Here is an 18542-nt window from a genome sequence, read left to right on the forward strand (position 1 = left end):
CTCTACAGCTTCCTCAGGAGGGAAAGTAGAGAGGGAGGTGCTGATCTCTTCTCCCTGGGATCCAGTGCCAGGACACATGGGAATGGCTCAAAGCTGTGTCTGTGAGGGGAGGTTCACACTTGTCATAAGGAAACTTTTCTTTACTGAGAGGGTGGTCAAACGCTGGAACAAGCTTCCTGGAGAGGTGTTTGACGCCCCATGCCTGTCAGTGTTTCAGAGGCATTTGGACAATGCCCTTAACAAAATTCTTTAACTTGGTCAGCCCTGAATTAGTCAGGCAGTGGGACTAGATGATCGTTGTAGCTCCCTTCCAAGTGAAATAGTCTATTCTATTCTATTAATTGACTGTAGTGAAAGAAAAGTGGCAAGTACATTTAACATATGCCTCACAATAAATTCACTGCCTCCTTTCTATGGCTTATTAATAGCATTATTTGATTAAAATTGCAGAAAGAATATCATCATGGAAGTCTACTTGAGAATCACAGCGATGATCTAGGATCTGATATGCTTCTCACTGTGAGTGAAAAAAATCATCCTTGGGTCAATTATTTCACAGTCTAGGCAAACATCATCTTCCTCACCTCAGAATGTATCCAGACACAGCAAACACACCCTCTGCCTCAACACTATCTTTAGCTCATTTTTTTTTCATCTGTTAAAATAGCCCTAGTGGAAAGTGAATATAAAATCATTAAGATCACCATACCTCTGAATCAAAATCCATGAGCAGAACAATTTTGTCTCTGATAGAACTAAAAAGATTGTGCTTGTGGATCAACTGGAAGACGTCTTTATGCCTCAGAGTTAGGTAAATTTCTAGGGCTCTGCCATAGCGCTGGTCATAAGTATACCTGATAAAAAAACAATGTTATAATACACGTGACTTTACATATCTAAATGTAGGAAATATTACCTATGAGGGAAAATACAAATATACTCTAGGATGTAAAGCTTGTCAAGATGCTACTTGATTTGATGAATATCTAAATAGTTGCTGTGATTCACTTTTGTTAAAAGGAAATAAAAAACTGGGCAACACTAATTTCCACTCTGTTGATATCAGCCACCACATTTGTATTCTGACCTGTGGTTCTCTGCATTTTCATTTTTTGTGGTTTTCAAACCACAAGGGAAGCCACACAAAACGCTAGCTTTTCTATTTTCTGGAAACTAACTGGGACTCTTTTCAGAGGTAAAAAACTTTGTTCTCTGAAAACTTTGGGATAGACTGTAACATAGCCATAGACAGCAGCTTTGCTTTCTTCAAAGAAGCAGTATGAAAAGAACTTAACATGGGAACCAGACTGAGAAAACCAAAGAGCTTTATCCTTGTATGATATAACCTAGAACCCAATCAGTTTTTGCTACATTTTCCAGCCACACATTTCCAGCCATGCAATAAACTTAAATATACTACTTTTGAAATAGCAGGGAAAAAACAACACTTTAGTTTCCTCTGGGTAATTCTGAAATGCACACTTCACAAAAGAGTCTTCCTCTGACAGCATAAAGAGGAACACTAGCTATTTGCTTTGGAAAGAGGAGTAGCAAATCCAATCTTATACTAAACTCTTTGCTTTCATACTCAGCATACACTTTATGAGAGAGAGAAAAGAATTGCTAAGCTGTGCAATCAGCAAAGTGGAGTGGAGAGTAGAGAAAGCCTCTGTAGACTGCCATAAAGCAGATATTTCTGTTAAAAGATTTAGGCAGATATTTACAAACTATAGTATACTATTTCAAGCTTACTTTTTGTAACAGGAGTTTAAAATTGTACTCACAATTCTGCAAGCGTTCGTAGCAAAGTCCTGTTCTGGGGGTCTTTCTTCAGGTGATCCACTACAGCTTGAACTATGATTGTGTTGTTGTAGAGATCTCCAGGCCACTCTTTTATCAGGGTTGCAAACCCCTAAAAGTATAAAAGATTGTAACAGAAACAGAAAGAACTGCCCAAGGAACATTTCAAAACATCAAAGCTTCGGCTAAGCCTCTGAGATGATACCTGCTGTGCTTCACCTCTAAGCCACTTTTACGTGCCCACAGACGTGCACAGTGCATAACGCAGATTTTCCTTCTTAGGGCAATGTTATTAAGATTCATGAAGCTGGGTCTCTTTCAGGTGCTGTGTGATTTGTGCAGCACCTTGACTGCTTGTGCTACATTAAACAAACTAAAAATAATAGTATTTATAATAAGTAACCAATCTCACAGTATTTGCGTGCTATGAATAGCATTCTACCTGTTCTTTTAACTTCTAAACCAAAATCCATCTTTTTAACCTTTTCATTATTGTTAAATTGTCCACTGAAAATCTGTTTGAATACAACAGAGCATTTGCTATCTGAATTCCACATTGCTGAGGGTGTTTTGCTGGCAATAGATATTACACGTGGACATGTCAGGCTGCAGTACCTCATAGTCACTCTCCAAAAATTCATGCAGGACCATTTCATAGATCAGAGGTTTCAAAACCGGATCCCGTCTGGGCAAGTAACGACTAATTGCCTATAGGAACAAAGAGAATAAAGCATCAGAAGGGGAACGTGCAACATCCTGGCACACTGACGATAGAAAAAGGAATTGTGGTGAAACAAAAAAACAAAGCTACGTGCAAAACATGGCTCCTGGTAAACACTGGAAGTGCTGTATATTCATATCTGTAAGCAGTATCCAAAAGTTAGTTACTTTAGGGTTGTACATGTTGTAATTGCATTACCTCTCAGAAAGAATTTTTCATCAGAAAGACAGTAGTAAGATACTAGGTAGAATGCGAGTATCAGCCATTGCACTTAGAGAAGTCTGAATATTTACTGCTAGTCGTTTAAAAATAAAACCCACAAAAGACCCCTCAGAAGAAGGTAGTTTTCAAAATTCATTTTGTCCAGTCTTGGTCTTATATCTTGTAAAAAGGTATAAGCATTCATCAGCTGAAAAATATGTACCTTTGATTTATGACTTACTGAGGTCACTGAATTTTATGAAGAGTTCTGTTTTGCCAGCTATTTTTACATACCCAAATGAAAATTAAGTTGAGAATACATCTCTCCACGGAAAGGGTGAAGGCATGTGATCTGTTGCTCTATAGGAGGTGTTAAGGAACTGCGTTCTGGCAGGCAGGAGATGAGATCCTGCCAGAATGAATCGGCTCATACTCTGGAATTTCAGCACAGCATCTTATTAGCACTACTATTCCATGCAACTAGAGGCCAAGGTTATTACTGCCTGCCAAAATAAACCCTACCGCTGCCAGCTGTGTTGGGACTCTGGGGTTTGTAGCTGAAGGCCCAATACTGATGAAATTCCTCCAAACATGCAGAGATGTTGCCTGTTGCCCACCAATGGCACATGGTGCAGTAGCATTTTGTTACTGAAGTTGCATGAACAAAGCAGGAGAAATAACATTTCACTACATCTATTTTTTTTTTCAGTTTTACAGACAGCAGTGACTATTCACAACGGTCTCCTAGTAGTTACATGAAAACAACTGCCTAAGTTACATATTTCATTAAAGTCTTCCATCCATAGGTGAAAAAGGAGGCAAAAATAAAAGACCAATAAAAAAAGCATTGTTAATGACTTTGCAAAAATTAAAAGTTCATTGCTCACAGGAAACCTCTTCTCTCCCCACGCTGTTTGAGCTTGCCCAGTCTTCGAAACGTAGCGTGCTGCCAACATCAGGTCCCACCGTCTGTCACAGAATTTAATAGCTAATTCAGGGCACAGTCTTGCCAGCTGCCCTGGGGAATCATATTCCTGACCCCCTCATAAAAAAGCCTCTTCCAACCATAAAGAAAGCACGCTGGACATCAGCTGGAGACTCGAAGGCAGAAGACATTCTCCAATGGCTGTTTTCGTACCTACTTTCTACCTTCCTGCCACGTTCGCAGTGAACAGCCTTGCCCGACAGGCTTTGCTGCAACTCTTGGCTGCAGTTTGGCCTCACAGCGAGCTGCGGAGCGCTGCAGCTGCCTCGTTGCATGTGGGCCATGCTGCCTCACGAAGGAAATCTCTCCTGCCCCAGGAAGGACATCTCTCCTGCCCCAAGTCCCACTGCTTTGAAGGAAAAGCGCAACCACCTCCTGCAGTTTGGCCCCTGTGCTCAGCAAAGACTGAGAAGCGTCCAAGTTATTTTTAAGCCTAGGCACAAAGGTGAACGAAGACCTGTGCTGGAGGTTACAAACTCTTCCTATTTTAATTTAAGCACTAGTTAAGGAGCGAGGTCAGACAAAAAGCTCCAGAATCAGGATGCCTTTGTATCAATGCCTGAACCATGTGGGGAAAGTGACTTCAGATCAAAAGAGGATACTATACACAAAAATATTTTCTTCCTTTTTTTCTTCTTAAGACTTGCTTTCTGACTTTTGATCAATAGGTATAAGGGCGGGGTATATACAAGAAAATCCATATAAAAGTTGACATGAGATTGCCTAAAAACATCTCACCGATAAGCCTAAACCACAATTATTTGTTCCTCAGAGGATACCTATGAGATGAAAAAGGCTGTTTGGGTAATGCTGCTCTATGCTATGCCCGCCACAGTCAGGTGAAGTCTTTCATGTGTCCTCCAGCCAACGTTTGGTCATTAAAGCATTGCTGCTGCTAGCTGATCATCCTGCACCCCTGCTGAAAGTCACTGCTGTCACAGCAGAGTCAACAGAATGGAGCACATCCCTCATCCCACAACGGCCAGCACTGACAGAGTTTGGCATCTTCCTCAGCTGTTTGAACTGAGGCATTGGATTTTACACTGAAGTAACTCAAGCACGAGCGTGAAACTCCATCAAGCCACTGCTGCTGGAGGAGGAGAGGAGCAGATCGCTGCAAAGCTCTAAAATCTTGAAACTGCCATGACAAGGTTTGCTAGAGGACATTCACCAAAGACAGGAGAGACATCACGATAACAAAATGCAGCCTCTGGTAGCCAAACAGGACCTTTTAGTATAGGACACTCAGAAAAACCCTAAACCCACAAGCAAAGAAACAACACACACATCCCACAGGCTTTGACATTGGCGTATCACTAATTAGTCCCTCTGCAGGAAGGGAAGTTTAAACTTTCGTTTCACTGCCACCTCAGTTACTGGCAAATCACTACATCATAAACGTCAGACTTCAGGCAACTGCTTATATGCGGTGCAAATTCCTTAAGAAAATTCCCTTTTGAAATACACTTTGTCTCCAAATCTCAAATAGTCTCCTCATCCGGGCTTAAAGCCATTATAGCCCAGTTAACACTACTGTGTTTAATACCTGCTGGTTGGGTAAATAGGTAAAAATTCCAAATAACATACTAGTGACCCCAAGCATTTCAAGAACCACGTCATTTAGATCTGGCTTAACTTAGTTAATCCTTTATGATATTCCGGTATCTTTAGGAACTTGGAAAAAGTTATCTACAATTGCAATAGTAAAATAAGAAAGGCATCTTCTAGAACTGCAGCTTGAAGCTGAAAAATGTACCGGACTGCATCTTATGTTTTCGTAAGTCCACTTTCAAGAGGCTGAAAACAACCAACTGTTTAGAAAGGCAGTAATTTAGCAGAGATGTTTTTGCAGCAAACCTGCAAATATTTTTATATTTTACAGTCTGCTGGATGACATAAGTGGAGACAAGAATAACATCCATTCCAGACACTTGCATCTAAAAAAAACAAAATAAAGTCAAAAGGACTGAGAAGCACTCTATCAAAATTTCACCTGTACCTGCACTCAGGTCCTTTATTGGATTGAAATAAAGAGACAGAAACATGAGATTTCATCTTCCAAGGTGGCAAAGAGTGCACCGAACCACTAAGAACTCATACAAAAGCCAAGGCTGTTCTCGCACTGGTGTGGCTCTAAAACAAAAGCCAGACATTTCTCAAAACTGTAACGCTTCTGAAACACTTTCACTCTTTGAACAGAATTAAACAGTTCAAAACCAGCAAGGGACTGCATGCTGTGAGATCTTAATAATATGTCCTTTTTGGCTCATTGAGTTTGAATAGGAAGACATAAAATTCAGAAATAAACGTAAATGCGTTACCAAAGGGAGTGTGCATAATGTTTTCTACTGGTTTGGCCATGACAGCGCTATAGCCTTATATCCTGGGCAATTTATTAACTCAGAATCTCACATTAAATGTATACCATTATGGTAGCTGGCCCGCGACCAGGAAAAATACAGGACAGGGCAGACTGCTCCTCTTTCTTGCCACCATTTCCAGCACACAACACAGGTTTTCCCTGTCGCTTTGCAATTTCACTATTCTTTGCCACTTCAAGCTGTGGCTCTGTTGCAAGGCACTTGGATTTTCAGGAAAGGCTGGTGCCCACAGAGGCTATTTTTCTTAAGAGTTGGGGTTGGATTTTTCAGGACATACTGGAAAGCAGTAAAAAGTAAATGGAAAAGATGTATTTAACTGTGAACATCTTTGCACGTAAAGGCTTTGGGGGTGGGTCTTTTACTTGGGGGCTCTCAACAAGTTAAAAATAGATAGCTGAGTACCTGGATGTGCTATGCCTCCAACCCCATTTTGAGGCTTGTTAATATATATACATCAATCTGAAAGACAACTGCACAACTAGAGGTCTGCGGCAGGAATTTCAAGGGCAGCGTTGCATTCTGCTACCACACTAGGGCCATTAAATGAGATCCTTTAGATACTTCGTCAAAACATGCGGGAAACACAGCATGCCAATTACTTGAATGTAGAGACAGTAATTAACTTACCTTGAGCTGACCTATTTCTTTAAACTTGTAAACTTCAAATTCCCAGAGTTCTGTGTTTTTGCCAAGAATTTTCTGGCACTTTCTGGAAGGAAGATGAAAGGGGAGAGAACAAAAGTAGGTACATAGAATAATACAAATGTGACAGCATTACTGCAAGGATTCCTTTCTTCTTTCTTCTCCCTATCAAGACACTTTCAAAGGTGACTTATTTGGGCAACCATTGCTTCAAGCAGAGTGTGCCTGGTACTCCTCCTTTTAGATCTTACAATTTTGTTGCATCCAAGAGGAGTTAACCGCTTACTATGCATTCACCCTTATTGATTAGGGCCGTATGAGCTTTACGAGTGAAGTTTTTAAATCCCAGCTGCGAAAAACTGAGCACTTAAAAAGATACGCTTACACATACATGAAAATGCAAATCTTAGATAATTTCTGATCCTTACTTTAGATACCCATATTTGACATTTTTGTTTACACCCACATAACCACAAATTATTTTCTGATGATCTTACATGTAATAACACACAAATAAACTTAGATGATCAACATCCAAAGAAAACCTCAGTTTTGAAAATCTAGCATGACTTTGAAAAATCAAGGCTGACTTTCAAAAATGCCTATATCTCAATTCTGTATAAACTTTAGAAAGTTTAGAAACTAACTTTTCCATCACTACAGGCAAGAAAATATAGGGCACAGTAATACATCTGTATGTTTCAAAACTTCAGAAGCTCCATAACACACAGAAAATCAACATGACAGAATACTTCAGAATCAATAATTTGCTTTTGCTTTTTCCCCACACACAGGCACACTTTAGCCAGCAAAGAAAATCTTTAATAGTAAGTTACCGAGCAGCCAGGTCATACTCTCCTTTCTCCACTAGGTGATTTATATAGGCTAAGCCAATATCCTAAAGGGAATAAAAATAAAGAATTAGTTATAGAAGTTTGGAAGTCAACTACTTGACTGCCACAATAGCTATCACTCCAGCTGTATGCATTGCTGTTAAGTCAAGCACCAGGCCCTCGGTTAGATGTAGGGCCCACAGACAGTCAACACAAAATACCTGCCTGCACCACTCACGGGTTCAAATTAAGATGCTCTTTTAAATAATTCTCATAACCTCACTGACACTTCATTGACACTGAGAATACTGTCCCACCTCTACGTATTAAGGATTGTTCAAAACACATAGCTGATCATTCAGCGCGTGCATTAGCTATCTCAAAAAGAAAACCACCAGCCATTGTATGACACACTGTCAACACAAAGTTTGCAGGGGGGAATAATGTTGGTTGAGAATATAAATCCTAGTACTGCTCCATAAAGCAAAGGAAATACCAAGAATTTAGCAAGATTATTATTTATTATTACATAATAAATTGCCCTTTTCAAGAGTTTGTCACACAGGTCAGCTGTAAAATTTTTCTGGTAAGTGTTTAATATATTAACATTTTGGCGAAACAGCCATGCCTCCTGCTGTAATCTCAACATTGGTGTCAAGGTCAACACAGCCTAGTGTACCCACTGCATAACTTAAGAATCACATTACTAAAACCATACTGTTTCCAGAAAAAAAAAAAAAAGAAAAAAAAAAAAAAGAGTGCTGTACAATGTTTGTTTCCTACAAAAATAAACATTTGAGTATTCAGGTCTTCTGATCGACAACATAAATTTTTTTATCAATATCAAGACAGTACTGAGCAGAGCAGAATATGAACAGAGGTATCCAACAACTTTAACTGGTCAAGCTACTACAAAGATTAAAAAAAAAAAAAAATCACGCGCATATACCAGATATTAGGATTTCGTTACACTATAGGAACCCCCTTTGTATTTTCAACTTCACCACTCTCGAGAATGAAGATTTCTGCCAGCCTTTCTCTTGTGGGCCAGCTCCCCAGAGAGCATAGAAGACGGTGTAAGGAAAGGAGTTGTAGATCTGTGCTTGTTTCGGACCCTCGCATTCTGCTCAAGAGGTGCAGAGGGGCAGTGTTCATTACTGCAACCTAAAAAATCCTCAAGACCATCAGACTTGTCAGGTGGTGTGAGTGTGGTGTCAATGGTTTGATCACTGCTCGGCAGGGAGAGCATGGGTTGTTTCAAATCCCTGTATCACTGATCCTTCACTTAGGGCTTCATGGCAACATTTTTTCCCTCAAGACATTCCGTGGGTTTTGCATTAGAGAGCAAACACTCAACAACTCTGCTTGTATATACCCACACTGATTTTCACCCTAGTGAAGCAAATCTCTGCAAACTAAGAGAAAAGATTTTCTGGGGTTTGTTGTTTTGCTCAGTGGTTTTTGTTTTGGTTTGTTTTTTTGTTTTTTTTGTTTTTTTTTTTTTTTCTCCTAATGTATTGCGAGGAGCTCCTTTAAGAATTCTTTACATATTTTGCAAGGGTCACAGAGCAGCTAAATAACACAAACTCCGTGACAGGTGATGGCATGCCATTAGGTCTTGATTCAACTTCTGGACTGCACAAGAAAAAAAGAATTTTTAAGACACACATAATATATATGCATATAATATGCATACACAGTGTGCATATTAGAGCAGTAATCTGGCTAAAAATTAAACACATCTTCTAACACATTGTACTTAGATACAAACTTCCATTTAAAGAAGCAGCAGTATTAATGAAATACCAATGTGTTTACACTGAGGTCAATTTAAACTACAACAACAACAAAAAACAGAGCTAAAATTAGCAATGCTTTTGTGGCTATTACATTATTCCCCCTTTTATCTTGAACTCGATACCCTTTGTTGCTCTGTGAAGGGACTATAAACATGGGAAATAACTATACAGGAGAAAAGGAGCTTAACTATGTAAAATAATGAGAATTGCAAAGCAACATGAGAGAGCCAGATGTGAAACTGCAACTGAATTTCAATAGCATTTAAAAGGTCTTCCAATTGCACCTTTTAAACTCCTGCCAAAACCCTGTCACACGTACAAGGTAAAAGTTAAACAGAAATGTGTCACTCCCCACCCAATCTGTAATATTGTAATATTGTGTGTTACTTGAAACAACAACAAATTTAATACAAAAGTAAAAGCAAACAAAAACCGTATCAGCAATCAGAGAACTGGAATTTTCTTCTTTTTAATGTCAATAGCACCTTCATAAAATCCAGAATCTTTCGTGTTTCACACACTAACATTCCTGTTCCACAGCTGAAACCAAGAAATCCAACGCTAGTTGGAGTATGCCTAACAGCTATTGTCTGGTGCAATACAGAATAGGGAATGTATTTGTAGCATCCCACAGCATTCTAAAAGAAATTTTTTTTTTAATAGAAGTTTTGAGACTTACCAAAATCTTGTGCTTTTTTATGGTTTTCTGACTGATCTCAGCTGCCATCAAAGCTTCCTATATTCAAAAAGTAGAAAAGAGAAAGATACTAGCCAAATACACAAACTTTCAATACAGAAAGCTCTAGAACTGCATAAATCAACTATTTTTCAGAGCAGGGTGTTTGAAGCACTAGAATTTTTAATGCTATGGCTGGATGAACAGCTTTGAATTCATACTCAAACAAAAGCAGTCAACCAAAGAGAAAATACTTTTGTTTCCATCTGGGTTCACTCCACATTACTATATTAGGATCAAATCGCAAGATTACAATGAAACAGACAATGCAATCGCATTGGATCATTTTCAAATGAGAATCCTTCACTACCAAAACCTGTGAAAAAAAACATCAGGAAAGGTGGTAGGAAAAGGCTACCTTTTACTTCCCCAGCCCAAAAGTCTTCTCCCGTCAAACTGATTTATATTTAAGTGTAATTTGCCGTTCTTCTACCTCTTTCAAATGTACAGAAACAAAGCTGGCACTTTTACAAACAAAATGAAATCTTTAACATACATCATAACACACAAGCTATCTACTACCTCGAACGGCTTTCAGAAAGGCACATGCACAGCTGTCACTTGCAAATTACTGGAGTCTTCAGGGACCAAATGCTGTGATTTACATAAACTGCAAAACTGCACTCATCATATGAGTTTGCTATTCAGATGCAAAAGCATCCACAAGGATTTAAACAAATCTGCCTGAAGAATACCATGATTGCATTAACAAAAGGAATATGTCCTGAATGGCCTTCTCACTTTTTTTTTTTATATAACAGGCATCCAGCAAATAACACATAAATAAGAATTTGCAAGTTACTTCATGCATCGTAACAAGTGTTCTAAGTCATTAACTGCAGGACATCAGAATCCAGAATACTGGGTGCATGTTGATACTGTCTGTAGGAATTCATTATTATTGTTTTAGGTGTTTAGACATACATGCTTAAACACACCTATATTTACGCAACCAAATACTGAGCTGCTTTTTCCCAGAGGAGCTGTGTGCCCTTGTTTTTTCATATTGGCTTTGTTTTTTTCGTGCGTATCACTACTTTCAGCACCAATAGCTACAGTTCGAGCCCCTATGATTTTACTTTTAAAAGCTTCAACACCAAAAGCAAGTAACGTGGAGCAACACACAGTACCGCAACACAACATTCTCATTCTACAGTGGAAGCGATACAGAATGGAAAAATTCTAATATTGCCCACCAAATCCATTTCCCTTCCCTCTTTAGTTGGGATAGATCTAGAAAAACATCCACGTAGCTCGTTAGTTAACTGTTCTCCTGCTTTAAAGCCAAAACACAGCTTTAATAATTTTCAGTGACAGCTAATACATTTCATATCTGATGCTGAAAGCAGTATTCACAGCATCTAATTCAGCTACCTCACTTGGGTGCAATTCAGATGAGTTGTTTCAGTAGGAAGACGAAGTCTCCAGAGAGATGGAGAGATGTATAGTCAACTCTTACCCTGCACAAGCATTTAGTCAATGACTGTAGGAACAGAAACTATCCAATCCAAATCACCTAGCAAAGTTCATCATCCCACCACAATCTCCAAACCAGGAAAGCCTGAAGGAAAGAATGTTGTAAAAATTACTTCGTATTTCTTCTTTTCAAGAAGCCAGTCAATGTGGTCATCTTGGTCCCGCTCTTTAGCCACAACCACATCTCTTGGGCTGATGATATAAAAAAGTGATTCACCTTCCGAATACTCTGCAAATGCATACACAGTTTTATTATTATTATATTTTCCTTAAGTAAAGCCCTGCTTTTTAGTACACCCTTGAGGGGAATTTAAAAAGAGGAGATGCAAGGAAGACAGTGAGGTTACTCCTGCAGAACATGCTTCTTTGGGAAGCTATATTCTGCAATAAATTAAAACTGGTTTAAATGGCAAAACAGCTTTAAAAAAAAAAATCACTACAGCTTATTGCAAATTCTGATTCATCCACTATGTGTAAACTTTATGATGGTTTAGAACACATTATTATACTTTTAGAGGACTATTAGACTACATAGCCTGCAATAAACTTATCTTCCCCATCAAGGTCAAGGCCATCAAAAGCATAAATGATAGATGCCATAACCCCTGGGGACACAGCACATCATTACAGCAATGCATTTGCAATGCTATAAGTTAAGATTATATGTATAATGCATTTGCTTATACCATAAGCCTTTATTTTTGAGTGAGCTCAAAGGAAAAATGTACTTAAAGGTAAAATCAAACACAAAAGATGACTGTTCAGAATAGGTTTTATTTCCACAGAACCCACGAAGAAACACCATCGATATTTTGTAGGTACAGGAAAGAAAACCATCCCCCATCCTTTATCTGTATCTATACACACATAGAAATACACTCCTGAACTGAAAAGCAATTCACAAAATAATGCTTGTTTTAAAGCCATCCAAAAAAATTAGACTTGTCAGATTAACTAGAATATTCATTAAGCATATAAGTACAACTGTGGGTATCAATGTTCTGCTTAGGGAGATGTATAAAGAAATCCCAATTCCACTGATAGCAGCAGAGATGTTTTGGAGATGAGGAGGAGATATACTATATTTCTAGTGGCTTAAGGGCATTGATGTACACAAAGAGGCCTGACAAGCCTATGATTTGAAGCATGCTGCCAGAGAAGATGCTTAAAAATCAGATTCATGGATTTTAAAAGCCAGAAGGAATGTTTCTGTATAACACAGGCTGTATAATCTTCACCAAGGAATTCCGCATCAGCTTTGCCATGCATCCTTCTGACTACAACACATATATCAGAAAACCACCCCATCTTTTTTAAAAGACTGGTATAGATTGTGCCAGGGCTTAATCTCCCTGCCTGTTATATAATTAAACCTATCTTCTAGGCTGAACTTGCCAAACTCCAGTTTCCATTCATTACACTCTACCATTCTGAGGTCTGTTATAGGCCAACAGCTTCATCAATACAGGGAAGCTAAATATCAGTGTGTCCCTTTTAAGTGGATCCAGGCACATCTTACTGTCAAAACGACATTTATTCCATCTTTATCTCTCAAGCAGCTTTTCCAGACACCGTATCACTCATTTCACTATTCCCGAAGCCTGCTGTGTCCAAAGAGACACAAGAGCTCCTATGGATCACATGTTGGATACATCTCCATCAAAGATACTGCCTTCCACGATACTGGGTATTACATGTGATCTATTATTTCTGCCTTCCTCAGTATGTCTGACTTAATAGACAGCACTACAAATCATGATATTTAAATATGCACATTTCTTTCTTTCATGTGACTGGTTCTTGTGGATTTCTGCTTTACATTTCAGTGTCATAAGCAGTTATAGCCAGTTATTCAATGGGATGACATAAAAATGAAACAGGAGGCTAAGTCCTCCCAAATCAAGGGGTTTTTTAACCAAGTTAGGAAAATAAAACAAAACAATATTAAGAGCACCTACCTAAATGATAATCTCTGCATTCATTTTCCTGAAATCCTCGTACTGTTAGTGCATCAGAAGAAATCTCTTCACAGGACTCAGGTAGGGGTTGTACAATATCCAGTCTAGGCCTTGCACAACACTCCACTTCCTAGAAAAACACAAACATCTTACTTGCATCCTACACAACTTACCTTAGCAAGGCCAACTGATGGTCATCTACAAACAAGGCCGAAATTCAACAGATGCTAACATTCCCTAAGGTCCAGTACTTTGCACTGGGCACTCAGCTGCGAACCATACAAGTTGCAAAGTTGTGCTCCACAGAGTATCTGTAATCACGTCTGAAACACAAAGGAAAGTTATTCCTACTCTTGGCTTGCTTCCCTTAAACAGATCAGTGCAGAGAAGGAGGTTTAGACAAGGCACAGGTCTAACCCTTCCCCTGAGTTTGCTCGTTATTTTTCTGCTATTGGTCACAGAAGTTTTCAGGGCTATCACAGATGATCATCAACCATTGCATTCAACAAGAAACAGAACAATCTGAGACACGCTCCCAGCTGGGCTCAGGCTGCAAAGGACAGAGCTCTACGAATCAATGATATTCGGGTACCAAGATGAACTTGGGTTCTTTTTTTTCCTGCTGGTGTTTAAGTTTTCATTTTTAAGCATCCAGCAGCAGTAGGGAAAAAATTAATCTGAGAATAATCTAAAAACCTTGCTGTGCTGATGATCTTCGAGTACCATGAACTTTCAAGTGCAATGTAGGTGGTTATGGTAAGATGACATAATGGATTTTCATCTTCTATCCAAGGGAAACCGCTGTCTGGAACTAGCTGTATTTTTAATTAAGTCAAGGTCCAAGACAATCCCTTATTTTCTACTTCTGGCTGTGAATTACAACAAAATACAGAATGAAAGAGCGAGGAGACATATAAAGTGGATTTACACAGCTCTAGCCTACCCATTCAGCAGCAGCAACTCTTGGGTCTTTTCACAATTTAACAGCTCCAGTGCAAAAAAGGAAAAAGAAAAAATATCAAGGCAAGCCATGAGTTCAATTCTGATCCAATTTGTAACAAGTAGGAAGCTGTTGTTTGAAAGCCGTGAAATCGAGCACAGGAAGAACAATGTTCTCACAACCCAACAGCATTTGTAGCAAGCAGCGCTTCTGCTGCAAGCGCAGGCAGCTTCATGGAACCAAGACACTAACAGAGGGGTTCCCACCACACCAGGGCACAGACACAGTGTCAGGGAGGAGAGTACTTTTGTTTCCTTGCTAGAGTTACCTAGAGGACCGAGAATTTATCAAAGTCCAGCATTCAGAGTTTGTTTAAAAGGCTAATTAAAAGCAAATACATGAAGAAAAACTCTTTCCTATGTTCTATTACCATTATATCACCTGGAAATTCTCTTTTCATCCCTCTTTTCTGAAGCAGTTCGAATGACTTTAACCTTTATCAGTCACTACCTCCCTTATACCAGCTCCTTTCCCATGCTACTTCTTCATTAACAGCGGCTTCCCAATTTCCTTGCTCCCTAGCATTTCAACCCACCTTTTCCTCCCCCTTCCTTATCCCATATGTTTGCCTCTTTTTCTTTCACCGACTCTTCCGCGCTAGAGGACTACTGTGCCGACTCTCGCTAGAGGACTACTGTGCCGACTCTCTTGGGAAACACTGCTGTGACATTATTTTTCTCCTTAATATAAATAAAGAAATAATAATCTGACATCCTGCAGCAAAGCTAGAAGCTAACCCTATTGATTTCAGCAGGCTCGAGCATTTGTTTGAACCTACAGCATTTCATTGCCTAGCAACTTGTGCACCCAGTTGCTTAAGGTTACTATGGTGATGGTTGTCTAATGCAGACGTACTATCAAAGAGATGATCAAGAGCATCTGCCATTCTCACACCGCAACTTCAAGGATTTCCTCCACTGCCTCACCTTTTATTTGGCAATATGAAATAAATGTCGGAGACAGACACGGCACTCTCCTGCGTGCAGTAAAAACAGCTGACATGAATTCTAATTTCTACCTATCTACACACGTATCTGGGTGTACACAACTAAAGGTCTTGGAAGCAAGGGAGACAATGATGCCACTTGCTCGCAATCATGCATCCCACCGCTGCCACAGAGAGTCTTATTGCTTGAGTTGATCAACTTCACTACTCTCATTTCTCCTAAGATGCGGTGTCAGCAAGCCTCTCATCTGGCTAACAAAGATTCTCCATTTCTTCTGGTGCAGAAATAGCAGAAAGAAAGAAAGAAAAAGAGAGAAAAGGGGAGGGGGCGGGAAGGACAAAGGAGAGAGAAGGACCATTTAGAGACCTTCTCTACCCCTGCAAGAAATAAACAAACCCAGATGGGACTTCTGAAAGGTAAGTCTTCAACATCACCTCCACTGACCTTATTTTATAGGTCAGAGAAGTTTCAAGCACTGTTCACTACCAGCGGACTACAAATTTTTTCACATATAATCAGTTCTGTGTGACTAGTTAAGGCCCAACTCACAGGGCAGTTTAGTGCTGTGAAGAAACTGTAACATAAAAACAATTACCGTTTTTTCAGAAATCTCCTTTACATATGAAAGTATAACAAGCTGGTCGCAGAGAGGCGCAAGTCCACTGATATAGAATTCGGTGTCAAACTGGAAAACTGAAATACAGGAAAGACAACAGATTGTTAAATAAATGAACGCGTATGACCTACTCCCTAAGAAAAACACACAGCTGATTTTCAGCAGCAATCAACAGCATGCAGTAGCACTTCAAAGAAAGGAAGGCTCAACACGTATAACAAACCTACAGACTTCCCAGCTGGATCAGCAAGATGAAAAATTACATTTAACAGATTAAATTCCATTAAAGCTTGCAAGAAGAAATGTTTGTGCTCCAGGACATGCTAGAGACAAAACATTTGAAATGAATGGTTAGCCTGATTTTCAGTAATCCTACTGAAAAAAAGGAAGCAAAACTAAAAATAAAATAAACCAGGCAATAAATAGAACATCTTCATTGGTTTGCATATTCGCAGCAAGTCATGTGGCCATAAGAGAATCACACCTGCTACACCTAGTTGTCTGATATATGAAAACACAAAGAACATATGAAAACAAAAAATCTTATTTATTTATCATCACTTTAAACATCACAGGAAGATTTACAGATAAGCTCATTACAAAGAAAATATACAGTTAAATAGTCTCTTTTCTTGTCCATAAAACTGAAAATGTAATTTCTGAAAATTGGTCTTGAAATCGAGACAGTTATGTGATGACTATTTTGAGAAAGAGAAAGAAAAGGAGAGCTGAACGGTATTTACGAAAAGGCTCATTCAAGCAGACCTGTGCCACAGAAACAGCTATTTTCTTTCATTCTGCTGGATTTACAGTGCAGGCATTCAACTTCTGGGAAGCCCTTTTTGTGGGCTCTTTGCTCATGGGGCCCGAAACAGGAATCATCCAAGTGCTTATATTAGAAAAACTTATATGCATCATCACTTTCTCCCAAAACATGGTTTTCGGAGAATCTAATTAGTAATCTACATTACTAATATCTACTGTTTACTAAACCAGTTACTAATTATTTTAGCAAAGCAAACAGAAAATGCAGCATAACGACACTAAAAATAAAGCTAATTTTCTTTAGCTAAGGTAATAAGAAGGAACAGGAGAAATAATCGTCCTCCTGCTAAAGGAGAAAAAAATAATACTGTCAAGTAAAGTACAGATTTGACACCTGTCTCTCAATGAATAAGCAAATACTGCTTTTCTCTTAATGGCTGCTGACACTTTGACATCACTGGAGGACCAAAGCACAGCACAAGGGTAGAGTACTCAATCTATTCTAGGAGAGAACAGGTTCACATTTGTAATGCTGTAAATAGTTATTTCGTTCTAGCCTGCAAGACTGATGAGATTACTTCGACTCTGTCACATGTTGCTCTGAGTGATGATTTTAAACAAACCATGTCAGAAACATCTACATAATATATCTTATTCCCAGTTTATAATTTAGTATTTGGCATTTTAAAGGAATATGGAAGGCAGGAGGAAAACGTGGAAAAGAAAAAACAAAGTCAAATCCGTAACGCTGGCTAGAAGGACAATCGAACTTTAAAAAGTGACAAGAGAAGGCTCTCAAGGCATATAAAATATTGTGGTTTGAATTTGGAGAAGAAAACAGAGCGGTGAATGATACATTTATAAAGATTATGGGGACAGTTTTAAAAAAACATATGTGTTTCTTTGACTTTCACTGGAACTTTAGTTCCTTTGCCAGTGAAAATGTAATGGTGCGTTTACGATCAAGCAGTAGTACTGTTCTGGGAGACAAAAACAAATAAACAAATAAAAATAATCACTTTAAAGTTTTGTTTTTAAATAGTGTTTAGTTTCCTTGGTTTCACTTTCAGCTTTCTCTCAGCTCATCCTCCTCAAGAGGCCTTGTTGAAACACAATGCTGTAGTTCTGCTGCTACAGCCTTGAACAAAGAATAGCTGGCATAGACAGCGCTTCTTGACCTGATAAAAACCTTTGATGCCGCTAATCAAAAAAGTCTTACTGAAAAAAAAATTATAGAAGTTATAGCTGCACAGAACACTAATAGATTAATTTGACTTACTTTCTGGACACTTTGTTGTGATCAAGGGGAAGAAAAATATCCAACATAGAGGTACTGCAGAAATGCTGTTAATTTGAAAAGGACCCAAAACAATTAAGACAAACATAGTGTTGAAGTAAATGGGAATGACCGAGGTATGGCCACGTGTCATACATGTTTATGCCTGTCATAAGAGAAGATGGAAGGTATGCTGACAGTGGATCTACTCTATGTTCAGCGTCTATGTACAGCTGTCAAACAAATTAGCAGAAAGCAAAAAGAAGAAACAAAAATATTTTTTGTTGTTCATTAAATGAAATGTATGAAATACCCCACACTACAGAAATAAAACAATATACCTACATTATTTAGCCAAACTCTATAAAGCAACTTCATCCGGAATTTCAAAGATCCACACACATGC

General features: G+C 38.8%; 1 protein-coding gene across 2 annotated transcripts in view; it reads right to left on the minus strand.

Moving 5' to 3' along the window:
- Positions 1-18542, minus strand: part of VPS41 (vacuolar protein sorting 41 homolog (S. cerevisiae)) — a 105393-nt gene that overhangs the window by 23444 nt on the left and 63407 nt on the right. For both annotated transcript variants that reach the window (XM_009880918.1, XM_009880919.1), the window contains 9 exons: positions 16075-16172; positions 13533-13662; positions 11688-11803; positions 10042-10098; positions 7567-7628; positions 6716-6797; positions 2416-2508; positions 1785-1912; positions 710-854 (listed from right to left, as the gene is read on the minus strand). In XM_009880918.1, coding sequence (XP_009879220.1) covers positions 710-854; positions 1785-1912; positions 2416-2508; positions 6716-6797; positions 7567-7628; positions 10042-10098; positions 11688-11803; positions 13533-13662; positions 16075-16172 — 911 coding nt within the window. The remainder of the gene's footprint in view (positions 1-709; positions 855-1784; positions 1913-2415; positions 2509-6715; positions 6798-7566; positions 7629-10041; positions 10099-11687; positions 11804-13532; positions 13663-16074; positions 16173-18542) is intronic.

This window comes from Charadrius vociferus, unplaced genomic scaffold (genome assembly GCF_000708025.1).
Source record: "Charadrius vociferus isolate BGI_N301 unplaced genomic scaffold, ASM70802v2 scaffold453, whole genome shotgun sequence".
NCBI lineage: Eukaryota > Metazoa > Chordata > Aves > Charadriiformes > Charadriidae > Charadrius > Charadrius vociferus.